Consider the following 24,477-nt stretch of genomic DNA (forward strand, 5'->3'; position numbering starts at 1 on the left):
GCAAAATTATGAGGAATCTACGGGCAATTGGAAAACACCCACTAGAATGCAAATGGCTTGTCCAGTTTTACGGCAGGCATCCCTGCGCACCCTGCCTTTCGCAGCGGGACGCAACCTAGCACCGCTCCCTTCTGGGGCCCAACTTGGCGTTAGAAAATCTGAACCGCTTATGTTCTTTGGCAGATTCCAGAGGAGAAGAGGTTGCAGGCTACTCCCATCTCCCATGTGGATCACTAACATCTGCAGAATCTAAACTTTGCTTACGAACACCAGCCAAGCCCCTGAAAGAAAAACGCACGAAGATGAGCAACGCTCAAAGAGAAGCTGTGCTGGGCGCTGCGAATGGTGAGTGTTGTGTTGGAAGGTGCTTCTTGTTGGTGCTGAGCCACCGAAGAACGCGTGCGGCTATTTAGCCAGCCCTAGGCCCCTAAAATAATCCCACTGATTTATTGCGCTCTCACAGAAAGTTCAGAAGTTTTAAGTACAGTATGTGTGTATACATGTGGTCCGCTGTGGCCAGGACTGCTTCATTTCAGAACATCCATCTCTTAAAGAGAGATCTCTTTTAGCAGTATTTCTAGTTGGCTGTCCCTTCTCCCCCCCAAAAAAAACTTACACCCACTTCCATTATCGTGTTGGCACGAAAACTTAAAACACCCCACAATTCAGATGTCCATCGTTAACAGCCAGAACACCTCCTCCTTGTGTAAAATTTATATCCCCTCTTCATCTAAAATCACAGTAATTGGTCGCAGTGCCTATGCTGGAAGTGGAAACCCCAGGGAAATTCAGAACTGGAACAGCCTACCTTCATTTCCCAAGGCATACATTTGGTTAATTGGGGGAGGGTAGATGCTCGGGGTGGACGTTTTTAAGTGCTTTCGAGAGAAGTTGTAAGCCGGGACGGGACCAGGGCAGCTGCCGCTGGACGCCCGGCGGGGGGAGGTGGGAGCTGCGCATCGCTCCGGCCTCGGCGGCTGAAGAAGTCGCAGAGAAACGTGCCGGGGTGCCCGCGGGCCGGGAAAAGCTCCGGCAAACCCACCCTCCCTACCCCCACCTTCGGCGGCACCTGGCAACCGAAACGCGCCTTTACCCGCAGGGGGGAAGAAGCAGTTTCGGGAAGCCTCCTCTCCCCACGCCGACCCCCGGCTCGGCGGCCCCCGGCGCCGCGCTGTCCCCGCCTGCCGCCGCGCCCGGACCAGCGGCGGAGGCGGCCCTGCGAGGCTTCCCCCCCCCCCCCCCCCCAGCCCCAGCCGCCGCGGGAACCGGCAGCCGGCGGCGGGGGAGGAGCGGAGGGAAGAGGAGCCACACGGCGCGGCCCCTCGCCGCCAGCCCGGCCGGCTCTGTGGGGAGGCGGCTGCCCGAGCGGGCTGCGGGCACGCCGGGCGGGGCCGCCCCCGGGCCTCTCCCGCCGCCCCGCGGCATGGTCGCGCCCCCCGCCCCGCCACTGCCGCCCGCCCGCCCGCGCTGCCGGGGCCAGCGGGAAGATGGATGGGCACGTCCTGGGCTGGATCGTCCTCTTGTGGCTCGCAGGTAGGGCCGCCGGTTGCCGGGGAGGGGGGCACGGGCGTCCCGGCGGCCCCGACGTGCCCGCGCCGTGCCCGGCGGGCTCTACGTCTTTCTTTGGGGCAAAACCGGGAGGTTTGGGGAAATGCTCCGGCAGGTTGCGGGAGGGCAGCTGCGGAGGGAGTCAGCCTAGGGTGGTGGTGCTGGGTGTCTTTTCGGGGGCGTCCCGCGGTGCAGTTTGCGGAGACTTGGCGGAGAGGGCTTGGTGCCGCTGGGGACGAGGGGAGGGAGCCGGCGCCTCCTGCCTGCCCCGGCCCAGGCGGGGGGGGACAGGTCCGAGGGGCTCCCCGGCCCTTCTGTCCGCGGGGTGCGCTTGGGCCCCCGGGGGCCGGGGCGGGGGGAGAGGAGCGCGCTTGTGGCGAGGAGGGTGGGAACCGGCCCGGGGAGGCAGCAAGGAGCGCGGCGGGGCCGGAGTGTCCTTGGCCGCGATGCAGGGGGGGATGGCGACAACACTCTGCTCCCCCCGCCCGCCCACGCCGGGCCGGGAACAATTGCAGGAACTTCTCTTTTCCCGGTGTCGTGGCCGCACACGCCGTCTAACGGAGGTGTAAGAGGAGGGGGCTGCCCTGCCTCTGCCCCGGCTTCCAGGGGGGCAGGATCCGGCCTTCCCGGTGGTGGTGCAGCTGTGCCCGGGCCTTTGTAAGCGCAGGACGGGACTGCCTTCCCCAGCGCAGCTCGTCAACCACCTCCTGCCCGGCCGGCTCCCAAAGAGGTCGGTCGGGCAAGCCCTCCCAAAGCGAGGGGGAGGGGAGAGCGGAGAGGGCTCTGCGATGGGGAGAAGGCAGGGGGAACTAGCTGAAAAGGGGCTGGGTCTGAGAGCCGGACAGCGGGGAAAGGAGTGGGTAGGGATTTACAACGAAATGAGAGCGGCAGAGCGGGCGGGAATCGGGGAGAAAGAGGGAGCCCTGTCAGGTCAGCAGCAGGATCTGCCTCTTCTCTGAGCCGGTGCAGCAGCTAGGCACAGGCACAGGCAGGAGCAGGAGGCTTTAGGAAAAGCTGCAGCAGGCTGACTTAGCCAGGCAGGCTGGTTACAGGCTGAAAGAAGAAACAGACACTCTTAGATTAAGTGACACGTATTTCCCACCAGCACCAATGTATGCCACAAGAAAGACCTCAGGCTCTTCCCTCTTCCTATTCAGATTTAGGATTCGCAAGCAGTAAATTCGGCTTTTAGTCATAACACCTCTCTCCCACCACCCACCCACCCCTTTCCTTGCTTTTTCAGTCTGAGTCATCTTCAACACCGGTGTCTGCCTACTGCTGCCTTCCAGGGTTTCACGGCCTCATCTGGGGCTTCGGCAGCTTCCAGCTCATCCTCCCTTCTTGCCTCTCTCCCTGCCATTTGGCTGCTTCCGAATGTATCCTGCTTCACTGAGTTGGTCTGGAGTGCCAGCATACCCACAACTACCACTCCTTTCCTACTAGCCATAAGTAGTATGCTGATAAATAGCATTCAGAGACTGGTGAAGGAGTACAGGGTGTAGATAAACATGACATTACATTCCTCCCTCTTTTTAACGAGCTTCATTATCTGGAAGTGTCTGGCTAGATCAGGACTTTTCTGTCAAGCTAAAAGGCTGGGCTGTTGACACCTTTCTCCCTCCATTAAAGGTAGTTCATGATTACTGGCAGCGACTGCCGTTTGGAGCATGCAAGGTTTGTGCGGAGAGAGATGTACCGCTGCAGTAGAAGACCTTCCAGTCTCCTCTAGTCCTGGGCTTTTGAGGCAGGACTGCGCCGCTGGTGCTGTCAGGCAAAGGCTTCCGGCAGGCAACAGGTTAGCCATAGCTGTGTGCGGAGAGATGGAGGCAGCCGGTGTCAGCTTGCTCCCCTCCAGCCTCTCAGCGACAAAGCAGGCGCTGCTGTCCTTTTTCATGGCTGAGAGAAAGCAAAGAAGCAAAGGGGGGGGTGTGTGAGCGTGAGCACCGTACGTGTGTGCATAGAAAGGGGAGAGAGGCTAGCAAACATGGATTCAAAATTTTCCTCTCCCCAGTGGCTGTGCAAAGGAATGAAAGGTCTGCATCAAGGTAAGGAGCCCTAATCCAGCCAGAATGGTACACTCCACTCTGGGAAAGAGAAGTGGGGGTTGGGAGGTGGAGGGGCCAGGGTAAGAGACAGAGTGCAAGGTGGGAGGAAGCAGGGAGACAAAAGGGAACAAGAAAGAGAGGGAGGCTCTCGCCCCCTTCTCTCCCCTCCTCCTTCCTCGAGGTGGGCTGAGAAATTTCTAATCAGCGCTTGCAGTTCCTTTCCTCCAGCAATAATTCCTTTCTGTCATTTGTTTGTCTTTAATTTTTGGCTCTTGCATTTATCTTTTGTTTGGTTTTGTGTGTTGTTACTTCTTACTGCAATTTTGAAAAATCCCGCATGAGGTACAGTGGATTTGGTTTGGCTTCTCGTCCTCCTCTGCACTCCTCTCCCACATACCTACAGCTAGTGTTTTAATAACAACAGCAAAATGATGAAGAGTAGGTCATCCTTTATTCCTTCCTGTGAAGTGACATGGATTAGGACGTGTGTAGGACAGTGTTCTTCTCATTCTAGAAAAAGAAGGTACAATTTGTCAAGTATCCTTGAGCCCCTGTGTAAAGCCGGTTCTTGTAAGCTACCCAGTGCAGCTTGATTCTGGAATGAATCCTCACCTTGTGTTTTTACCATTATTCTTATTAATGCTGTAATTCCTATGCATTTAAAACTAGAGAGAAGTGTAGCACTGGAGACTGGACTCCAGTTTTACCTACTGAACAAGCAGAGCAAGTTTTTAGGCTAAGCTTGGAAAGATTATGGTTAGAAGACTGTCCGCATTAAAATGTAATCTTCTTTTCCTGTTAAGTAATTTTTCACAAATAATTTAGGACTCGGTACCTGTTTACTTGCGCTGTGTGGAAGAGCCACTGCAGTGCAATGGTATAGTACAAAGGTGGGTAGATTTACTACCTCTGCTTTCCCAGCCACAGTTTAGGAGGGCAGGCAGAGGGGGCATGCTGGAGCAAAGCAATGCTTTGCTGTTTCTTGGCCAACTGAGCACACTTCTTGGGAAGGCAAGGAAATGGATGGGCTTTTTTATCTGCCTTGATTTGTTAAAGTAGTCATCTGACTTCCATTGACTGGCTGCGCACAGTGGAAGTGTAGTGTAACTAGGAAGAGATCTCACACTTTTCTTACTTGCTATTTCTGTGGGATCACTTTGAGTGGCACTGTCACCAGTGGAAATCTCAATGCCATCCCAAGGACAGATGTTATGCCTTGGTGTTAAAAGGCTTGGAGAGACTTCCCATTTCTTTCTTCGCTCTCAGGCTTCTGGTGGTGACCGATTGCTGAGTTCTGGGAATGATTTCCGGGATGCTGAACCAAGACTGTAAGCCAGGAGCCATCTGACAATTGTAACAGCTTTGAGACAGTAATAAGACAGGGTGGATTTGATCTGATGGCTAAAGCTGAGATAATTCACCTGAAAACATCCAGGGTGGCTTTTGTGAATGTGTGAAAGGGGTAGGTCGTAAGAGTGTGATGAGAGCATGGAAACTGATGAATAGAGACCACTAGCTAGAAAAGCCCATGAAATATCCTCAGCTCTTGTGAAAGACCTTACACAGTCCTCGCCATTTCAGGGCTGTGTACTTCCCTAGAGAAGCCAGGAGCCTGGGGTGCCTGGGGAATACCATCACAGAGAATGGGAAAGAGCAAGGAATAGCCCAATGACTACAGCAGTCAGATTGCACAGTTTGGGCTGTGTCCTGCATGGATTGTTTTTGTACTGAGGTTCTGTGCTGTTAGTGCTGGGTGTGCAAAGCCATGTTTTCTCCAACTGCTTTGGTTTTGCCCCATTTCAGGTTAAGCAGTTAGGAAGCTGAAATTCTCAGTTTTGCTACAGAGCTGTAAAAAGAGGTATCATGCTTTCATCTCAGCTGCAGCTCACCTATTTAGACATTGTTTTTTTGTTGGCTAAAAAAGTTGACAGTGGCCACAGAGCTAAGAACACAAGTCTGATAGGAACCAGATCAAGACATCCAATTCATTTCCCAACACAATCTGATGGTGATGGCTTTTGCTGATTAGTTGCATGGATTGGATGTAGTCCAGCATGAGTAGGCTAGGATCTGTACAATACAATCTCAGTGATCCCACTGGCTTTCCATTTACCTGTTTATACATCTGTTTATCATCTCTGACTTTGCAGTCTCAAAGCCCAGTTCTTGCATTTCCTGATTCAGTCTTGATCCACGTTTTGAAGTGTGGATGGTGTGCCTGTATTCAGCAGTGTGGGAAAGAATGCTTTTAATTGATGCATGGTAGCCAAAGCACAAAAAAGAAAGATACAGCATCCTTTTGCCCAGCAGTTTATTTCATTTGGGGAAGTGAATAAACTACCCTAGGAGCACTGTCTCTTACCAATGAACATATGCTTTTCTGCCAAAGCCCTTAGGTATAGTCTAGGCGTAGTTTTCCTGAGGTGCCTGGTTCAGGACCCAAGGACTTGCTTTCTCCTGTGGGTACAACTGCCAGCCCTATCAATAAAGGTGCATAAAATAGGGGGATGTAATTTTTGTAGTTTCATAGCATCAGCTGTACTGCCTCAGGCAAATGGTAGTGTGTGCCAAATAATTGCAAAGAAAGAGATACGATGTATGCACAGATAGGGAGACACATGCTGACCTGAAGAATATTGTGTGCTGCCTTCTCTTGGACTCAACTCTTATCTGATGTGCTAGAAGAGTGCAGTCTGAGACCTATTACACTGAACGACAGTATTTGGCTTTGCCATTATTTACTGGGATTCCTGCATCAGCTCAACTTTATTCTAATTAGATGATCTTTAAGGTCCCTTCCAACCCAAACCATTCTATGATTCTATTCATAAAGACTTACTTAAGGCTGTCTAGTGAAGCTAAATCTTGCTGGGATTGATCTAGCCTGAGGGAAGCACAGGCTCCTCCAGAGGGCAACTGAAAAGCAAGAGCCTAAGTAAGTTATCACCTCTCAGTTGCCTTCTCTCTTACTTATGGAAAGCGCTTATGAAGATCAGGCTCACAAGGCTCAAATGCGCCCTTACAGATATCGCCCTCACTTCCTGGAATTTTCTTTAGTCGCCGCTAAAATGTATTAGTGATAGCTTGTGTGTAATGTTGATTGCATAGTTTGAATGCATAATCTGAGTATCGTTCAGGAAAAGAATTAGAGAAAGGAGGCAAATACACATTGCCAATGAGAAACAAACCAACCCCATGCAATTAATATTTCTGAAGGGTAATTATTTTTAAGCTCTTTCTCTGGGAGTGTATATATACACATGCACAGAGACACAAACCCCTGGATTCTTTTTATTTTCTGAGAGTAAGGATAACTGTGTTTTTAAAATGCACTTGATTAATATTTGCAGACCTTTTTCTGGGGATTTAGGAGAACAAGAAAGAAGGAAAGCAAAATTGTCACGTAGTCATGGGACTCCCATGAGCTAGATTTTTCTTGTGAAAGTTCAGACATTGTGAAATTCACAATGAACAGGTTGCTTCTCTGGAGTGCAGGAATTACATTTCCATGATGATTTTGAAATAAGGGCTAATCTTGCTCTGTCTGCTTTAGTCAAAACATAGCAGAGCAAAATTCAGTTTCTTTTCAGTCCTACTTGTGTTAAACCAGACAAAGAGCTACCACGGTGCTGTCACTAAGCTTGTCATCCTTTTTCACATCTTTCACTCTTTTTTGCTCTGCTGTATAAACAGCCCATAGTTCTGTCCTGTGATACATCTGAGGCTTTTCCCATCTTGGCTCATCTCTTGAAGATTTTTGAGGTCATCAGTTTCTTCTTGAAGTTGAGGAAGTACTAAGCAGACCTCTGTAATTCACGTGCATGGACATAACTTCTAGGTGTAAAGCCACCATCTTGTCTTCAGGCAGTCAAACATCCTGTTGGCCTTTTTGATGGACGCTGTTACAGCAGTGACGTATTACATGAATCAATTCCAATCATTTTTTTTTTTGGGCAGAGGAAATAACAGGTGTATAATTTCCCAGTTCAGCCATATATAATTATATATAATTTGACTTAAATAGATCTAGAGTTTTCACTGCTCCAGCCTCTCAATATGAGGCACTGTGTTGCTCTTAGATGCTATTTCTGGAAAGGATCCGAAAAGAATACTTTAAAAGTTAATAAAGAGCTTGGGATAGGATATAGAAGATGCCAGATAATTTATTGCACATCTCCCAAACGGTTTTGGGTAGAAAAAGAATTCTTGTGTTTTCCCAAAAGCTGCTTTTCTTTTCTTGATACAGATATTCACATGGGGGTGGGGAAAGTTAGTCAGATGAGAATTTGCTAAAGCTCAGCTAATCATTTATTAAAGCAGTCCCTGGCCTGCCAAACTCATTAATCTCATTAACAGGGAAGGAGGGCTATGGTGCATGGTTAGCTGAAAGCACTGTGTTTACTAAGCAGCGTACTTCGTTCACAAGGGAAAGATTTAAATATTCACTGTGTCACTGTTTTATCCCTGAAGCTGAAGTAACGTGATGAGTCACTTGACCAGCCCGTGTCACATGCTGGCTTTGGCCACAGACTACGTGGGGTCAGACACAGAGTTGTCAGATGCAGGTCTGACCTGGACCCAGTCATTTTTCAAGGTGTTCGTAATGTCTTTTGCATTCAGATGCAACCCAGGAAGCGTGGGTCTCCAGAGAGGAGAGAACAAGACGTCACCACTTGGTTCACCTTGAGAAGCAAGTGGTGATGTTCTCTTAGTGACGCATGGCCCCCACATTTCTGCCCCTCTAGTCCCTGGGAAAAGGAGGCCTGGCAGAACTGTCCCAGCTGCTACTTTTTGAGTTATCTCTCTGCCTACACCTCGGGAAAATGGAGGAGCTGCCTCATGCCCCTACTGCTCCTGTGGGAGCATCTTGTTGGGACCTCAGCTGTGTTTCGTGGTACTCTGGAGAACACCCACATTTCAGTGTTTGGATTTGGGTCCTGGCACTTCTGGCAAAATTAATCACATCTCCTGTGCAACTTCCACATGGCACAAGTACAATATGCATAATTTCGTGCTTTCATTATAGGCATAACAGAGCATTCCTGTGCAAACACCATAGCGCCCTTGTGCACTGCAAGCCTTCTCATAGTAGTTCCCAGGGTGAAGTCCTGCCTAGATCAGTAACTTTTTGTTAGTATCAGTGACTGTCTTGCCTCTCTGAAGTATGCTTTCCCCTAGGTTCTGTCCATAATGTGTTTTTATCCCCTGAAAGGTGTTTATAGACTTTGTTGTGATTTATAGTTTGGACATTGATAACTTGTTGAAATGAATACTCAGTGTTGGTCCAGCCTCTCCGCTTTCCTTTGCTTCTAGCTCCTGATGATGAGATCTTTGCTTTTGCTTTTCAGGTCTGCAGCTGTCTCCAACTTGACTGTGTCTGTTTATGCCTGCTGTTGTCATACTGTTGTCATACTGTTGATGCATTTATTGCCCTTTGTCCGCTTTAAGCTTCAGTGCTTTAGTCTATGCCTTTTTTTCCCATCCTAAAGACATCTCCTGTCATTTCACTTTCTTTTGCCAGCTTCCATCTCCTTTTCATCTCTAGTTTCTGGAGTGGGTGGTTTATTTTTGCTGACTCTATTTCCTCTTGTCTTTACATAATTTCTTAATCTCTTGCAAAGTGGCTCCAGCCCTTTGAAATTATTTTGACCTAGGCTGAGACACCACCTTCCACTTCTTCAGCTGAATGTAAGCTTCCTGCTTATCCTTCTGCTTCCAATACTTACCCTGATACTTTATCATAAGGATAAAGTATCTTGTCTTTTTTCTTCTTTCTTGGCATTTGCCTTTCTCTTCTACTTTTTCCCAACGTCGGGACACCCTTTTTTGTCCTGTCTTTCGTTTCTCCTTGAGCTTCCTCTAAGTCCATCAGTCCCTCCTGATGTTGTATAAACATTCTCTTCTGTTATATTCTCTTGAGTGTTTCCTTGTGTCTTGTTCCTTTCTTCACTGCGCGCTGCTCTGGGCCGTGGGGTGTATGGTAACTGGGGTAAGGGCTGCCATCATCAATATTTCCCATACCAAAGCTGGTTTTCTTTTCTCGTATGAACCTCAGATGTCAGGCCCCACTGCCCCTCAGCTGCAGATAGTGTCCCTGGTTACAAACATCCTCTTTCTTAGATGCTCCCTCCCCCGTCTCCTGGGCTGTTTCTATGCTTCCACAGGTTGGCACATCCCTGCTTGGGAAAGTGTCATTGTGTGTTTCCAGTGTTGTGTAAGTGCTCTCAGTCGTTGCTGCCTGCAGTGCCAGGAGGAGGGAAGCAATGAAGGGCATGCGTGGGAGGTTTTGGCCATTCTCCTGTGGGTAGATGGAGTACCTCACCCTCCCGAGGACCCTCTGCTGCCATTGCTTACTGACTCTTGGTTTCTCCCTACGCTACAAAAGGATGTGGCAGCAGTCCTATGCATCTTCTCTGAGGCCTTAATACATCAGCTCCAGGCTTCAGCTGGTAGATAAACTTTACGTGTTAAGATCCATCTCTCCCTGGGAATGTGAAAAACTTGAGTGTTTGGGCCATTTTTTCTTCTCACCTCCCACATGGAGCAATTTCTCTCAGTGCTACATGCCAGCCCTGGCAGGAGCTGTGCGATTTGGATCCACTCCTTCCTGCATCTCTAGAGTTTGGCAGAGCAAGCAGCACTAACTGGGCACCAGTCCTTAATGGGCTGGGCCAGGCACTGTGTGCTGCCTAACTTTCAAAGAGGAGGTGTGATGCCAGTGAAATTGGGAGGGGGTGTGTGACTTATTCTGCATTGGGATTGTTATGAACTCAGGATCTGGCCCCTTGGCTGACCTGCTGTAGAAGTGGAGTACAGTCATCCCTAAAATATCTCTTCCTTATCTGTGAACCTGCCACAGAAGCTGTGAATCATCACGCCACTGTATTAAGGTCTCTACAGAGTATAAGGATACTACATTTGAGCCTTCAGCCCCATCGTGCTGTATTATTCTTTGTGGCTGTGGGCTATGAAAAAAGCAAACTTACTTCTGCCAGGATCCATGCTTAAATACATGAAGGAATATTGCACCCTAGCACCTGAAACAGATGGACATTTTAATTTAATGTACCTGGGGAGAATTATGCTGTGATGAAATGCAGTAGCTCCCTCTTCAAGCAGTACCAAGGCATATGACACTCATGTTTTTGTCTTCTAGCTGAAGTGGAAGGGTTGCAGGTCACCGTGCCTGAGAAGAAGAAGGTGGCCATGTTGTTTCAGCCTGCTCTGCTCCGCTGCCATTTCTCTACTTCTTCCACCCAACCAGCTGTGGTACAGTGGAGGTTTAAATCTTACTGCCAGGACCGGATGGGAGAAGCTTTGGGTATGGCGACTTCTGGTTTACAAACGATGAGCAAGAGGAACCTGGACTGGGATCCCTACTTGGACTGTGTGGACAGCAGGAGGACAGTCCGTGTCGTGGCCTCCAAACAAGGATCTGCAGTCACTATAGGGGACTTCTATAAGGAAAGAGATGTCAGCATTGTCCACGGTAACTCTCCTACCCCAGTGATGCTTGTTGGGCATTGGAATGGACCCTTAGCAATTTGGGATACTGGAGGCTGACAGTAATTGTTCAGTTAACTCCCTTAGAAAAGGCTGCTGGAAGGGAGCTGTTGTATGTCAGACTTCTAGGATTCAACCAACCAATCCTAGGCACAAAGGTCATTAATTTCCTTTGGCACTTCCCTTTATCCGACTCCATGTAGGTCTCCAACATTCTTTTCCCTTTGGTGAAGTGGAAGGGTTTTATTCCTGGTTTCTGCATATTACTCTGTGTATAGATTCTCCTTAACCAAAGGGGTGCCAGCAAGAGAGAGATGAATTCAGTCTCTGCGGGCTAGGTTTTTCTTCCTTGCAAACTCCACTGATTTTTTTTCCAGTTCTGAAATACCAAAATTATCCTGCACCTCATGTTTGCTCAGCTCTGGACTTCACCAGCTTACTGTGTCATGAACCTAAATGCACACAGCCTTGGGCGCTGTGAAAGGAGGAGATTTCCATGGGAGGAAGTCAAGTTGGGTGAAGATAGGGGGTGGCGGGTCCTTACACATTTGGTCTGGAAAGCCGTGTGAGGAACCTTGTCCCTGAAAAGTGCAAGCCTACTTGACTCGGGAAACCACCTAGCCAGAAGTGGAGGCTCCTTGGTGTGAAGAGCCATGTGATCAGCCTCAGGAAGGGAGAGTGTTTTCCTTCCTCTCCGTGTAACCTCTTCAGCAGATGACTGAAGTGCTGTAGAGGAGACACTGTCTAAGCCCTTCTTGCATGGCATGAATACTGTTGGGACCACAGGCCTTAGGTGATAGGAAAGGCAGAGTGACAGTAGTTACCCCTTCTGCTTTCGGCACGTGCAGAGTGCACTGTCTCTGCGGTGTTACCTGTCTTCGCACTTATAGCCACAGAGTCCTGAGCCTGTTTTTTTGTTGTTTTTTTTTTTTTTTCCTGAATACTGTGATGTTCTGGATAAGATTAACCCCTCTTCTTAGTAAGGAAATTAGACGTATTTGGGACACAGAGATGGACCCAGTGTTTTCAACACTTCACTCTTCCTATAGGTATTGGAGGGAAAGCCTGACTTTTCTTTTTTGACTTGCAGATGCAGATCTTCAGATTGGGAAGTTGATGTGGGGAGACAGTGGGCTCTATTACTGCCTTATTATCACACCGGATGATGTGGAGGGCAAGAATGAAGAATCGGTGGAGCTGCTTGTGCTTGGTAAGCCCTCTTACCAGATTGCTTTTTCAGCAGATAGCTGATATATCTTTCCTTCTGCTCTCTCGCCCTCTCTACATATCTGTGCACCATATTACTATGGGTGTAAGATCTATGTAAAACAGTCCCTCCAGTACCTTCACCGTTGCCTTGCACCTTGTGCAGTCCTTCACACCTAGGCAAAGTGGGTGGCAAACGCTACAAAACCAGAATAGTAATGTTTACACCCACACTGCTCACACGTTACACAGGCGTAAATGACTACAGAAGGTACGGGGCTGTGGAAAGTCAGAACTCTTGTTTTTAAGGCATAAAACAATAAACTTGCAGCAAAGTGAACACTTGAGACAGAGCCTTTTAAAAATAGACACCCATAAGACATCAAATCTTACGCTTTTTGCAGTCTTTTAACATTCCCTTCATCCCACTCTTCTGACCTATGAGGATGTCAAGAAGCACTGTGTTTTTCTGCTTGAGTGTGTCATTTTGGGAGATTTTTCTGTTTGCCTAACTATACTTGTCCAGTTAAAGGTGCAGTTTCACAGTCACCCTAATCAGGTCTAAGCTGATACTGCCACTAAAAGGGTCTGTCCTCGCTGTGGTATCCGTGCTTGGCTCTGTTTCTGTTAAGCTCCCTTGAGCAGTGTGGTGAGCAGGATCAGTTTCTTTCCTGTTCGGAGGGTTAGCTTTCAGTGATAGCTTCCACAGTCCAGCTCGCTGTAAAAATCAAGAAAGCACCTATCCCAACTGGGGGAGAAAAATGGAGCAAAATGGGCCTTTCAGGGACATTTGTTGACACTGCCTTGAGCCCAGCTGTAGTACTTCACTCCTAGAAGGTGACCCCGTGGCTAAGGTCAGAGTTTAATTGGCATTTATATTTGGAGCTGTAATTGTCATCACAAAGTAAACCAGATTGAATGGGTGAATGACTATAGCAGTGCCGTCACCTCCCCTCACTCCTTCAGATACCAGTCAAGCAATGGACAATTGGAGAATGGGTCCCTCCAGAAAACAGTGTGATACCTCTGTCTAAATCCAGAGCATGACTGTGTATCATATGCTAGTTAATAACAGGCTGAAGACTGACCTGTCTTAGTTCAGGTGGAGTTTCCTCTGCCAGGTGGCAGCTGTAGCTGTTAAGTAGCCTCTCCAGAGGAGCTGTCTGTGGCTGCATGGTGATGGGTTGCTGAATTTTGTCCCTTCTTCACCTTCCTGTCCAGGATTTGCTGTCTTCCTCTTATGTGTGTCTACAACTGTGCTCAGACACCAGCGATAAAAAAGTGCCATGGTAACAGGAAGAATCTGTTTTTCAGTCTGTACAGAAGACTGGGGGGGGAAAACAAAGAAACCCCATTCTCTGAAGCTGGATTGATGATGTCCCTGGCCCCAGTTCGTTGTGGTTATGCTGGGAGGAAACATGTAGCTTAGGCTGCGTTGCTTTGACCACATCTGCTCTTCTGTTCACTACAGCCTGTGGGTCTGACCTTGCACTCTGTGTACCACTCTGCTAAGTTTGGCAGCAGCATGAAAGCATACTTGTCGTGGGCATACTTTGTTCTGCCTCATGCTGTTTGGCGCAGCTTGTGTGTATTTCTTTTCCTGGGTAGTGTGTACAGAGGCAACATTCCAGTTTTCGGAGTGATTCCAGGTTACCTACCCATTTTCCTTCCTTCCTTCTTTCCTTTCTTCCCACCTTATTCTTTTCCTTCTGTTTTTGCTGCTATTTTTTCTTCCTTTTCCTCTCCCCATTGATGGCTAAAGGAGAAAGCAGCCAGTGGTGAAGATGCTATTTCTTAATATTCTGGCGTCTTTTGGGAAACTTTTTATTCCATCCTGCTGCTTTGAGGGAGACAGTGAGTACAGATGTAGACCAGAGCAATTCCACAGTCCTAGAGGACATATGGTAAAAGGTTTTTGTTTGTTCCTTGCTGCTCTTTGGGTGGAACCCAGATTCCCTGTTAGAACGGTTGGAGCAGTGGAGGGATAGTGTCTGCGAATGACACTGTGATTCCCACAGCACATTGCTGTTTGCTCCCTGCTGACAGTGGTCTTTCAATTATAGTTTACATTGCTTATTTTGGGGTTGCTGTATGATTTAAGCATAAATTAGAATTTTGAGTAGAGCAGAGGTTCTACCCACTCATGTTATCACTGGGGGAAGACGGAAAAATGAGAACAGAAAAGGAAATAGGAAAATTTTTCTAGGGTTTTCATATTAATGCCAAGATGAAAGGTATGTTTAGGTTAGGGAAACCTACTGCTGGAAGGAGCAGTTTAATATCATGTAGAAACCTAAAAGGTCTGAGAGGCAAAAATGGTAGATACCTAGTAGCATCAATAAATTAATGGAAATTTTCTTAGCTACAAGTGGAGGATTCTGCTTTTTATACAGTGAATTGCACCATTAAAAATTGGTCAAAAGCTGCTTAATCACAACTTGAATCAAAATCCAAAACCTGACCAAATAAATTACAGTATTCCTTTTTTCTTACGGAAGCAATCACAGAGACTTCCAGTGAAGTCTTGAGTAGCCAGTCAGCCTGGGTCATGATGGGATTGCATGTCGAGTGTTGTCACTTGGATGTGTCATTTAGACACACAAAGGGGCTGGACAATTCTAGGTAGCTTCAGAGAATCCCATGTACTGTCTTCAGTTCAGGCCTGTTTCAGAAAAGCATATAAGCATTTATTTATATCCATTTGTGCTCAGGAAAGCTGATTTGATTTATAAAGCATACCTGATGTTAAACATGTACTTATGTGCTTTGTGAAAAGACCATTCAGTAGGTTTTGCTTCATCAGGGACTTTAACCCTCTCTAACAGAACCAGTGTAGGCAAGGGCAGAGGGATGGTGCCTCAGATACGCAGAAGGAGATTGGCTGGTAGTAAACCTCCTGTAGAGTAAGGAAAGAATTTAAATTGAAAAGTACTATTACACTTTTATTAAATATTTGTATTTTGATGGTGTTTGGAATCTCCAAAGGGGGTCTAGCATGCTGGAAACTGTGTGAAGTCTGCTTCTTCTGTGGCAGGACTAGACTAGTACACTTAGCATTTCCACTACAGGAGTCAAGTGATGCTCTCTGCACTCATGTGTTTTAATAGAAATGTGGAACTCTTTGCTGATGTTACAGCTGGGCTGGTGAATCCATTTGCAACTTTATACGTTTTTATTTTTTAGAACTAATGTGATTGAATCAAAAAGGCTGAATCCTAAATTTAAGAAAGTCTACATTTCTATCTTAGTTTCTAGCAGCTATGTGTCCTGCTTCTTGAAACACAGTCCTATTAATCAAATTGTTATTCATAGCCCCTATGCACTGCTTTTTATATGAGAATGTCAGTGGGCTTCCGTAAAGTCATTCAGTTGCAGCCTCTGTTGAAGGGAACTGCAAGTGTACAAGTGCAGTGGATGCAGGGTGCCTGGAGTAACCTTTGAATCAGAAGTACAGGGCAGTGTCAACAGATACCCCATCCTAGCTTTACGTGACCCAGCTCACATCGGTAGCAGTCTAGGCTTAATTGCATGGGATTGCATATAACCCTTTCTGAGAGAAGGGTCTTCTGAGAGCCAAAATTTACTAATAAGGTGCAGGGTCCTGTGAGAGCAGCTGTACTGCTCCCTTCCCAAGCTGTAGAGCAATGGCAACGGCTGTAGGTATAGCTAGGCGCACAGCTGGCTACCCTGAAATGGATAGGTCTGTGCAAGCTTGGCAGTGCTTGCACTACGAGACTTTACATAGCTTAGACATGCTTCATGAAATAGTGGCTTCATTCCCAAGGACATGTCAAGCTCCTGGAAGAGGCAGGAAAGTGATCCTCTAATCCCAGTTGTTGGTTTGGTGCTTTGGTTAGTGATCTGTGTGCTTCGCTAGACAGCTATTGCCTGCTTTGTTTTCCGTCCAATTTGGTGGCTAATACTAAATAAATTATATATTAGTGAAATATTATTTTATAATTAGTCTTTTAGAAGCTTCAGCCTCTACTGTTGTTATGCTTTAAATAACAACAATTAGCACTTGTTTTTGTTAATTAGGATTTTGATAATTTCTGAAGTCAGCCAGCATTTAACTTGGGTAAACTGACATCTTTGGTAGTTTGTATTACTAGCCAGTATTGATACAGACTAGACCCAAAATTTATCAAGTCTAACACCCAATAGGTCGAAAAGAATGTAGGTACATATACACAGAGCATATTGCACAGTAATTAATGTACTAATAGAGACGTGCGTTGGCTTTCAGAGAGGATAAATCTCTACTGGGACGTGTGTGTATGGCGTGCAATACTAATAAGACAGTTCTTACTCAGCAAAGTGACTCAATAGCTGATATAAATATAGCCAGGTTTGGAGTCTCTTGTGTGCCAGGAGAGACTGTATTATAAAAATTGATGTGGCTTTGGAGACAGAAAAGTTCTTGGCAAAATTTTCCCTTACAAGACGATGGTTTTAGGATTTCACTCTGTTTCGCTGAAAAGCTGCCAGTAGCATCCAAGCCAGCACTTGGTCACAGCAGTTGGCAGAGACGTCAGTGCTCTTGGCCATGTGTTGGGGATGAGAGGGCCAGATCTCAGCCAGGGTGGTGTCTGTGAGCAGCTTCACGGCGAGGGCTCTCCAACCTTGAGCTGCACCTTGGTGAACGAAGGCAGGTAGCGCCAGCAGGCAAAGGAAGTGATCGGCATGGAAGGCCTCCATTTAAAAATCCAGGAAAGGCATTAATACCAGGAAGGCCACTGGTGTCCTCCCACCCCCAAAGTGCTCCTTCTGTCCTCGCTAGGCGCTGCTGCCCTGCCCCGGACCACTGCACTGTCCCTTTGTAATCTGGGTCCAGTCCCCCTCATCCTAGCCCAGCCTACTCCTAGTTATTTCTTGCACACCGTTTAGAAGTGCTACTTGTTGCCAAGGTTTTTTACCTCTCTTTTCCTCCTTATTTGCCAGTGACAGCCACACGCTGCTCACAAAGGAGACTGGCGTGATTAAAAGACCTCTGTTACTAAGGTAGCCATGGCAACAGCCTCCTTGGAGGTCTTTGTTGCCTGCTAAAACTTTGATCTCCAAGAAGGGCTGCTGCTGTTTCTCCCTCCAATTGAAGAGCAGGATGGGAAGAAAGGATAAAGTTTACTCTGAGCAGAGGGAGCACGGAGGAACTCATTGTAGTGCCATGCTGTCCCAATAAATCTCACAGCAGCTTCCTTGGAAAAGTATCAGATTTATAAGGGCCACACTTCCTTTCCTGTCCTTTCCAGCCTCCCCTCAGGGCAGCATCCTGTGCCAGGGGCCTCTGGCCATGGCATTGCTTGGCAAATTTTTCTGCTGCTGAGGAAGAAATAGTTCCCTCTGTAGCTGCTGCCTCCTGTGGTCCCACTGCTGCAGGCAGGGCTGCAGACGCAGCCCTCGATAGGGAAACCAATTCAACAGTTATTCCCATATTTACCCAATATTTATCACATTTATACAATTGCCAGTATTTACCCAATTGCCGTGTTCCTGACTGCACCTGCGCCTACTTTATTCATGTCATCATTTCTTTTCAGCTGCACCACTTACCCTAATTATTTTTGTCTCTACTCTGCAGACTCTCTGCTAATTGTCTGCTTGACTCCACATTCTCCCCAGTCTCCTGCTATTTGCTCTCTTGCTCTGTCACCCGCCTGCCTCCTGTGTTTTATCTCCTGTCCTCGCTTGCCTCTTCCGTATCTCTGCACCTCCTGGAGCCGCTGCACCCCCTTAGTTTTTCCTCTCCCATTCCTCCTCCTGCGCTCTGCCAGTGCAGACTGGGGGCTCAGGGACTCCCTTTCCCCTTGGGGCTGGCCGGGGCCTGGGGTGAGTGGGGTGCTTGGTGAGAGGCTGCTGCAGGCGGGTAAAGCCCTGCAGCAGTGCGGTGGGAAATGGAGACAGGAGCATGGCCCAGATCCATGCCGGAATGAGGACAAACCTCCTAGCTCCAGCAGAGCTCCCCCGGGGACAGTCCTGGTAAATGGGGGCATCGTCTATTCCCTCTTTCCCCCAGGGGCGTCTTCTGGGGCTCCGTGGTGAGAGCTTGCACAGAGGACACGTAGCCCTTGCAGGGGTGCGGAGCTGTGACTCGGCAGCCATGCTTGGCTGTGCCTTGTAGTGCCTGCAGTCCTCTTTCTCAGGCAGGTGGGGCTGTGTGGCCAGATGGTCTCTTGGCAGGATGTTTTACTAAATTGTTTTCCCCCCGCCAATTACTTTGTAGTCCCGGCCCTCCAGCTTAAAGTATTGCTTAAAAAAAACCCCAAAAAACGAGAGAAGTGAGGTGAGCTTAATGCCTGTAGAAGGAGAACAGAGAGCCAGGAGGTCGCCGGCCATGATCGCCATGGCCACCTCCTGGCTGGCGTTTCCGCTGTCCATCCAAAGGGAGGCCTTGCTCACTGAAGCCCTGCCCTATGTGCCACGGCTTCGGGCACCACAGAACCCACCACGATGCTGGCCTGGGCTCCCCTTCGCCAACTACCATCTGGTTTTGGGAGGTGCCCCAGGCTTGCACGGGGCAGGCAAGCGGGGATCAGCGGTGGCCCTTGTTTTCCCCAGAGCCGCCCTGTCCCTGTACCCGTTGGCAGGCGGGCAGACTGGGTGATTTTGCTCCACTTGTTGCTGTTTTTTGCTCCACTTGTTGCTGGCGGCGGCGGCAAGAGGAAAAGTCGGCTTCAATGAAGGGCAGTGGCAGGGAGCCTCCCGTTGCCATGGCAACCGCAGGGCAGCCATGGCAGCTTGGCTTCACCCGCCAAGGGGGAAGCGTAGGGTGCAGGGAAGGGTTATCAGGGAATTAATTCATCCCAGGACAGGGAGCGGGGAGAGCTGGGGTGCATGTAAAGCTGCTGGGGGCACGGCGGTCCGGAGGCGGGCTTTGCGCATGCTGGCTGTCAGCTAGGCTGGTCAAGGCAGCAGAGCTCAGCCTGAGCTGTGGTGGGGTTTGCTGCTGCCTTGGGTCCTCCTGGGTTTTGTTCACACCCCCTCTCTATGTGTGGTGGCTCTGGGGCCCCCAAGCCTGTGCAAGCCCCGCTGGTGAGGCAGAGGGAGCAAATTCCCCAAGCGGATATGCAGCATAGCTGAGTGAGGCTGCATAAGCAGGGGAATACTTGACTGCTTGTAAGTAGCACAGAGGAACTACTTTGGTTGCCTTTTTAATGAGTTACCGAGTTCTCAGGTGCTGTTATTTCTGAGGGATGCTTCTTCCCCCTTGAACACATGGTTCTTCCTGGGATCAGGAGGCACCATAAGACCCAGCACCAGCAGGGATCTTGTCTCTTCGGGTAGGTTCAAAATAAAGCAAGTGCCTTTTTGGCCTCGTGAGATGGAGCTTCTGTTCTTTATAGGTGTCACTCCCTTACCCCTGGTACTACACATCCCAGCCCTCAGTTACCTATATATCTCCAGCTACTTGTCCATTGGTGTCTGCTCTCAGGCTAGGGCTGCATGTGAGCTTGTGTGGAAATAATATTACATGGCAGGCAAGCTGCATGCCCGTGTCTACCTGTATGTTCTGCGTGCATGCAGTTCACATGTACATTGTTCACATACACACACAGACACACAGAGGCCTATGCAAGAATTGCTTATTTTTTTTGTGCATGCTTGGAAAATAAGGAATATATTTAATATGCATGTAGAACATAATGTAAATCTAGTGTACTGTGACACAAGACATACATATGTTGCATGTATTTGGAGCTCACTTGTGGCACCCAAGACTTAAACCACACATATGTTGTATGTGTGCCTATATCTTGTGAACAGAAAGCATACATGAGCACTTTCTCATAAGAAGCTAGTTGTGAGCAGTTTGGACACTTGATCCTTCCGGAAAATGGACCGGAAAGAATGTAATGAAACTCTTTGTATATGTAGATAAAAATGTTGCAATAGACCGATGGCAAAATAGTAAATGAGGAACAGTTATCTGAAGGATCACTATTGTATCGTTTGCTAAGGCTTCAGGAGCACCTCATCATGATGGCATTACTGTGAGTACTCGGCAGCTTTGAGGAGTTACAACTGGTTGCAAGGCACTGCCTGCATTCAGAGTGTGTTTGTTATGCCTGTAGCAGGCATCCTTCTGATTTTTGGTCTCTACAGAACCTCTGCAGAAGCACTGAGAAAAAACGGACAGTGGGGATTTGATTGTAACACACTTGAAGGACAGACTAGCGGCCAAGGAACTTGGGATCCAGTTTGTCGTTGTGTCGGAGTGCTGCTTAGTGCAGGACCTGAAGGGCATGTGGGGAGGTTAAAGGTAGCTTTCTAACACTTTTGCACTGGCTTACCCTTAGCTGCTGCTGTTATGTTATATCCACAATGTATATCTCTCTTCAGAGTGCAGGTCTCCTATCTTATGCATGTTGTTAAAAATCCTGGCATGATTCTGGTGCTATACAGAAGAGTATGCAGCGCAGCTGCACATAGTGCTGTCTGCTGATGCACAGGTGTGTATAAATTACAGTTGAATACCGTGCAGGATGTTTGCTATGTGTTAGAAACATCCCAGGCATTCAGTGCCAAAACAAATAGGCACAAAGCTGCCTTTGGGCTTGGATTTTGTTTGTATTCAGTTATAAATTAGAAGTTGATTTATTACTTTTTCTTTTTTATTTTCTTTTCCTTTTGCAAAGTGATTCCACAGATTTCTATATGAATCCTTCCCTGGTTGATTTGCTTGAGAGTTGGCCTTATATCGCAAAATTTTAATAAGTTGCTTGTGCATCTTGAAATAAGTAGCACATAGTCACAGTCACGCTTCAAGACTTTCCTGGAGCTGGCTCTGCGGTTGCAGAGCCTCTCATGGAGAGCACCACCCACAGGTGTTGGATGCATGTGGCTGACTTGTCAAGGGCCTTGGGTTAAAGATTTTTCACATTCATCCAAACTACATCAGTACCTTTTTAAAGTAAGCCAAATCCTTCTGTTTGAGGGCTGCCCTGCGTTTCCAGGAGCTTTTTTGCATGTGTGGAGCATAACTCCAGAAAGATGTTACACTTTAACCATCCTAAGGGGACCTCCCTCTTCTTGTTACTTTGTGCCTAGGTTGGAGCGGCTCGGTTCCAGATTTCCCCCCCCCCCCCCCCCAACTCTGCTGGTAAAGGTAAAATTTAAGGATAAAATTTAAGGTAAAGATAAAATGCAAGGACACAGAAATGGCTGAAGTTCAGAGGCAGACACCAGGCATCGAGCAGGATGATGGCTATGGTTGATAGGAATTCACTTAACAGAGTGCAAGTGGGCTGATGAGAAAGTGGTCTGGAGGCTAAAGCAGGGGCTGGGGAGTGTGTTTTTCTTGCAGTAACCTTTCTCCTTGTTCTCCTCCTTCTGTCTTTTCTAGGCAGGACAGGGCTGCTTGCTGATCTCTTGCCCAGTTTTGCTGTGGAGATTATGCCAGGTATTCAGTCATTTCACCCTTCAATCACCCAGTCCTCTGTCATCTTGTCTGTTTATCCTTCTACAGCATCTTTATGTGGTGTACGTTTCACTCATACGTGTGTTTTATCTGGGAATAAAAAGGGAAAAGCCCATCGTTTACTGGGAAAGCGTGTTGGGTTGAGATCTAAGAGAGCTGATGCTGGGACTTGGGGGAGGAATGGCCATGCTGGGAGCCAGCATACAGAGATGGTTGATGTCATGCCAGGATCAGTGTGAGAGCAGAAACGCCAGTGCTGTTCAGGGGAGGTTTTATTTCAAGATCTCTGCTCTCCCCCTGCTAGCACAAAGGTAACACCGCTCTAGCCTGTGAGATCTCGGCAGCCTCCTGTGCCCATATGGCTTTGTACTTCATCTGCTCTTGAGCAGTAGTAGCTTATGCTCCTCAGACCCTGTCCTGCGGGCGCCGTTATAGCCATCACCACAGATGGGAGCACAGGAGGTGCTAGAAATAGAGCACTGGTAAGCAACACATCAGTGGCACAGCCCCTCTTGTGCTGCATGGCCAGGGCATTATCTAGGTAACACCAGGTGGTTGGACCAGACATGAAAGCTCTCTGCCCATGATAAATCCCTTGCTAGCCAAATTAATGAGAGCCACCAGTTCTGGCACTCCTCGCAGAGGAAGCAGAGACTGTGCAACAGATTGTCCTTGAAAGGGAAAAGCTGTGAGAACATTTAGACCTTGAGTCATCTGATCATGCCCTGACAGTGCCCAAGGGGTGTTTCTTTCACACGTTTGTGCAAAAATGCAACTCCACATAAATGTGTGAAGCTATTTTCAAATCTGTCCCAGAGATGCAAACGGAGAGAAGGCAGACACTCCCCCGCCTCCAGCATGACCCAGAGCTCTCTGGAAGTTCAGCATGGCAGGAGAGGGATTGGTCTTTTCAGCACAGACAGAAGTTGATTCTCTGTTGCCTAACACTTCCCCCCCCCCCGCTATTTACAATTTTATTGAATGGGTGTAAAATTCTTGTGTGTTGGCCAGGTAGCTTTCTGGTACCCTCACTGCATGGGTATAAACAACAAGAAAGTGTAACAGACAGCAGCAAACCACATTTCAGCTGTTAACATTGCCCCTTACCTGAATAAACAAAAGCGGATGCTCCTGCAAGCACAAACCAGTAGTTTCCAGACAGCAAGGACGCGTTCAGCTTGGTAGTCATTTGAATCTTGGGGTTACACAGTTGTATTAGGAAGCTCCGCGGCAGAAGATAACAGTTGTACTGGAAGGAAGGATTAGGGAATTGCAGGTAAAACTGGTTGAACCCCAGTTTTGTGCATAAAGGAGGAGCCAGCGGGTGCTTCTGCTGTTTTCTTAACCTCATCAGAGAAGCAAATGGTGTAACTTCCTGTGAAGTAAAATCCTTCCTCATAAGTCCCTGTGACTGGGACACTGATTTCATCCACTTTTGGTGCCGAGTGAGTATCTTGCAAACTGTGCTGAACATACTAACCTGACCTCCTCTTGTACTCCTAGAACGTTTTCAGAAAGACCACAGATACGGCTTAGAATGGACTTGCTGTTTGTTTTTTTTTTTCCTCTTTGTCCTTTATGGGAGTGGTTTTGAATTGTTCGCTAATAGCTTCACTGCATAGCTGTGGCTGGCCACTTCTGTCATGCGATACTATTAAACCTCCTTCTCTGTATCAGTGATGGTCCTAGAGAACAAGATGAGAACACGACAAAAGAAAAAGCCACTGAGCTGCTGCCTTGCTCAGATTAGCATAGATTAGGAAGTACAGGACTGGAAAGGATGGTCTGGCTCGCTATCTCTTGCTTGCTGTCCTGAGCGCCATGTAATTTCATCCTTTCCATAAGCTTAGCAAGCTTAAGAGTAGTCTGGGTTTGGCCTTTCTCTCTCCCATTGGATTGCTTTCTTTGATGTTCTTTTTCTAGCTTCAACCTACATTACTCATACCCTGTTTATGCCCATTTATGCAAGATCTTTAATACCTGTTTTTCCTCCTAGCATTCATCCTTCTAGCATATTTACTGGCAGCAGCTTCGTCTGCTCTCAGCCTTCTTTTTAACAGAGTTAACACAGTGAGCTTCAGCTCTTCTGGTGCAAGGCAGGCTATCAAGTCCCTTCATCCATTTAAATCCCTGCTTGGCATCAGCCCCAGACTGAATTCATCTTTTCTTGTACAAAGGTGACCAAAGCTGTATTACAGCAGTAACTTTAGATGAAGATACATGGAGGCCTTGTATGATGGCACTAATACTTCCTTAACACTACTGGAAATTCCTCCTCTACTGGGCGTAGGATTACATTTGCCATTTTTGTGGCACTTATTGCATAAGTGGTTACAGTTGTCTTATGATAGAATAGTATACTTTCTTTTTTTCCAGTTGTTTTCAACTAATTAAGTTCTGTTCAGAGCAGAAATTGTTCTTAATCTTTGAATGTGTGACCTTGGAAGTATAGCCGCGTACCTTGAAATGCAGTATTTTGCTGCATTTCATGTATCTTATTGTAGGCCCAAGGACAGCTAGCCCTTTCTGTAACATATCCCAGTTTTCATTGTTAATGACAGTGCTTCCCTACCTCTTACCCTCAAGGTACATTAACGCATTCTTATATTCTGTTTCAAGGTCATTCATGAAAATATTAACTAAGATGGTTCTTAGAACTGGCACTTGAGGAACTGTATCAGTAATCTCCTCTCATTCTTCTCCATTGATGAATGCTTCCCTCCAGCCATTTCCTTACTCATTAGCTGAATTTTTCCCAGC

General features: G+C 47.6%; 1 protein-coding gene across 1 annotated transcript in view; it reads left to right on the top strand.

Annotated features, from left to right (window-relative positions):
* Positions 1-1,487: 1,487 nt before the first annotated feature.
* The window catches only part of ILDR2 (immunoglobulin like domain containing receptor 2), a 36,721-nt gene continuing 13,731 nt past the window's right edge, over positions 1,488-24,477 (top strand). The window contains exons 1-4 of the mRNA XM_074146746.1: positions 1,488-1,533; positions 10,750-11,082; positions 12,187-12,306; positions 21,643-21,699. Coding sequence (XP_074002847.1) covers positions 1,488-1,533; positions 10,750-11,082; positions 12,187-12,306; positions 21,643-21,699 — 556 coding nt within the window. The remainder of the gene's footprint in view (positions 1,534-10,749; positions 11,083-12,186; positions 12,307-21,642; positions 21,700-24,477) is intronic.

The sequence above is a fragment of the Numenius arquata genome, chromosome 1 (assembly GCF_964106895.1).
Source record: "Numenius arquata chromosome 1, bNumArq3.hap1.1, whole genome shotgun sequence".
In the NCBI taxonomy this organism is placed as follows: domain Eukaryota; kingdom Metazoa; phylum Chordata; class Aves; order Charadriiformes; family Scolopacidae; genus Numenius; species Numenius arquata.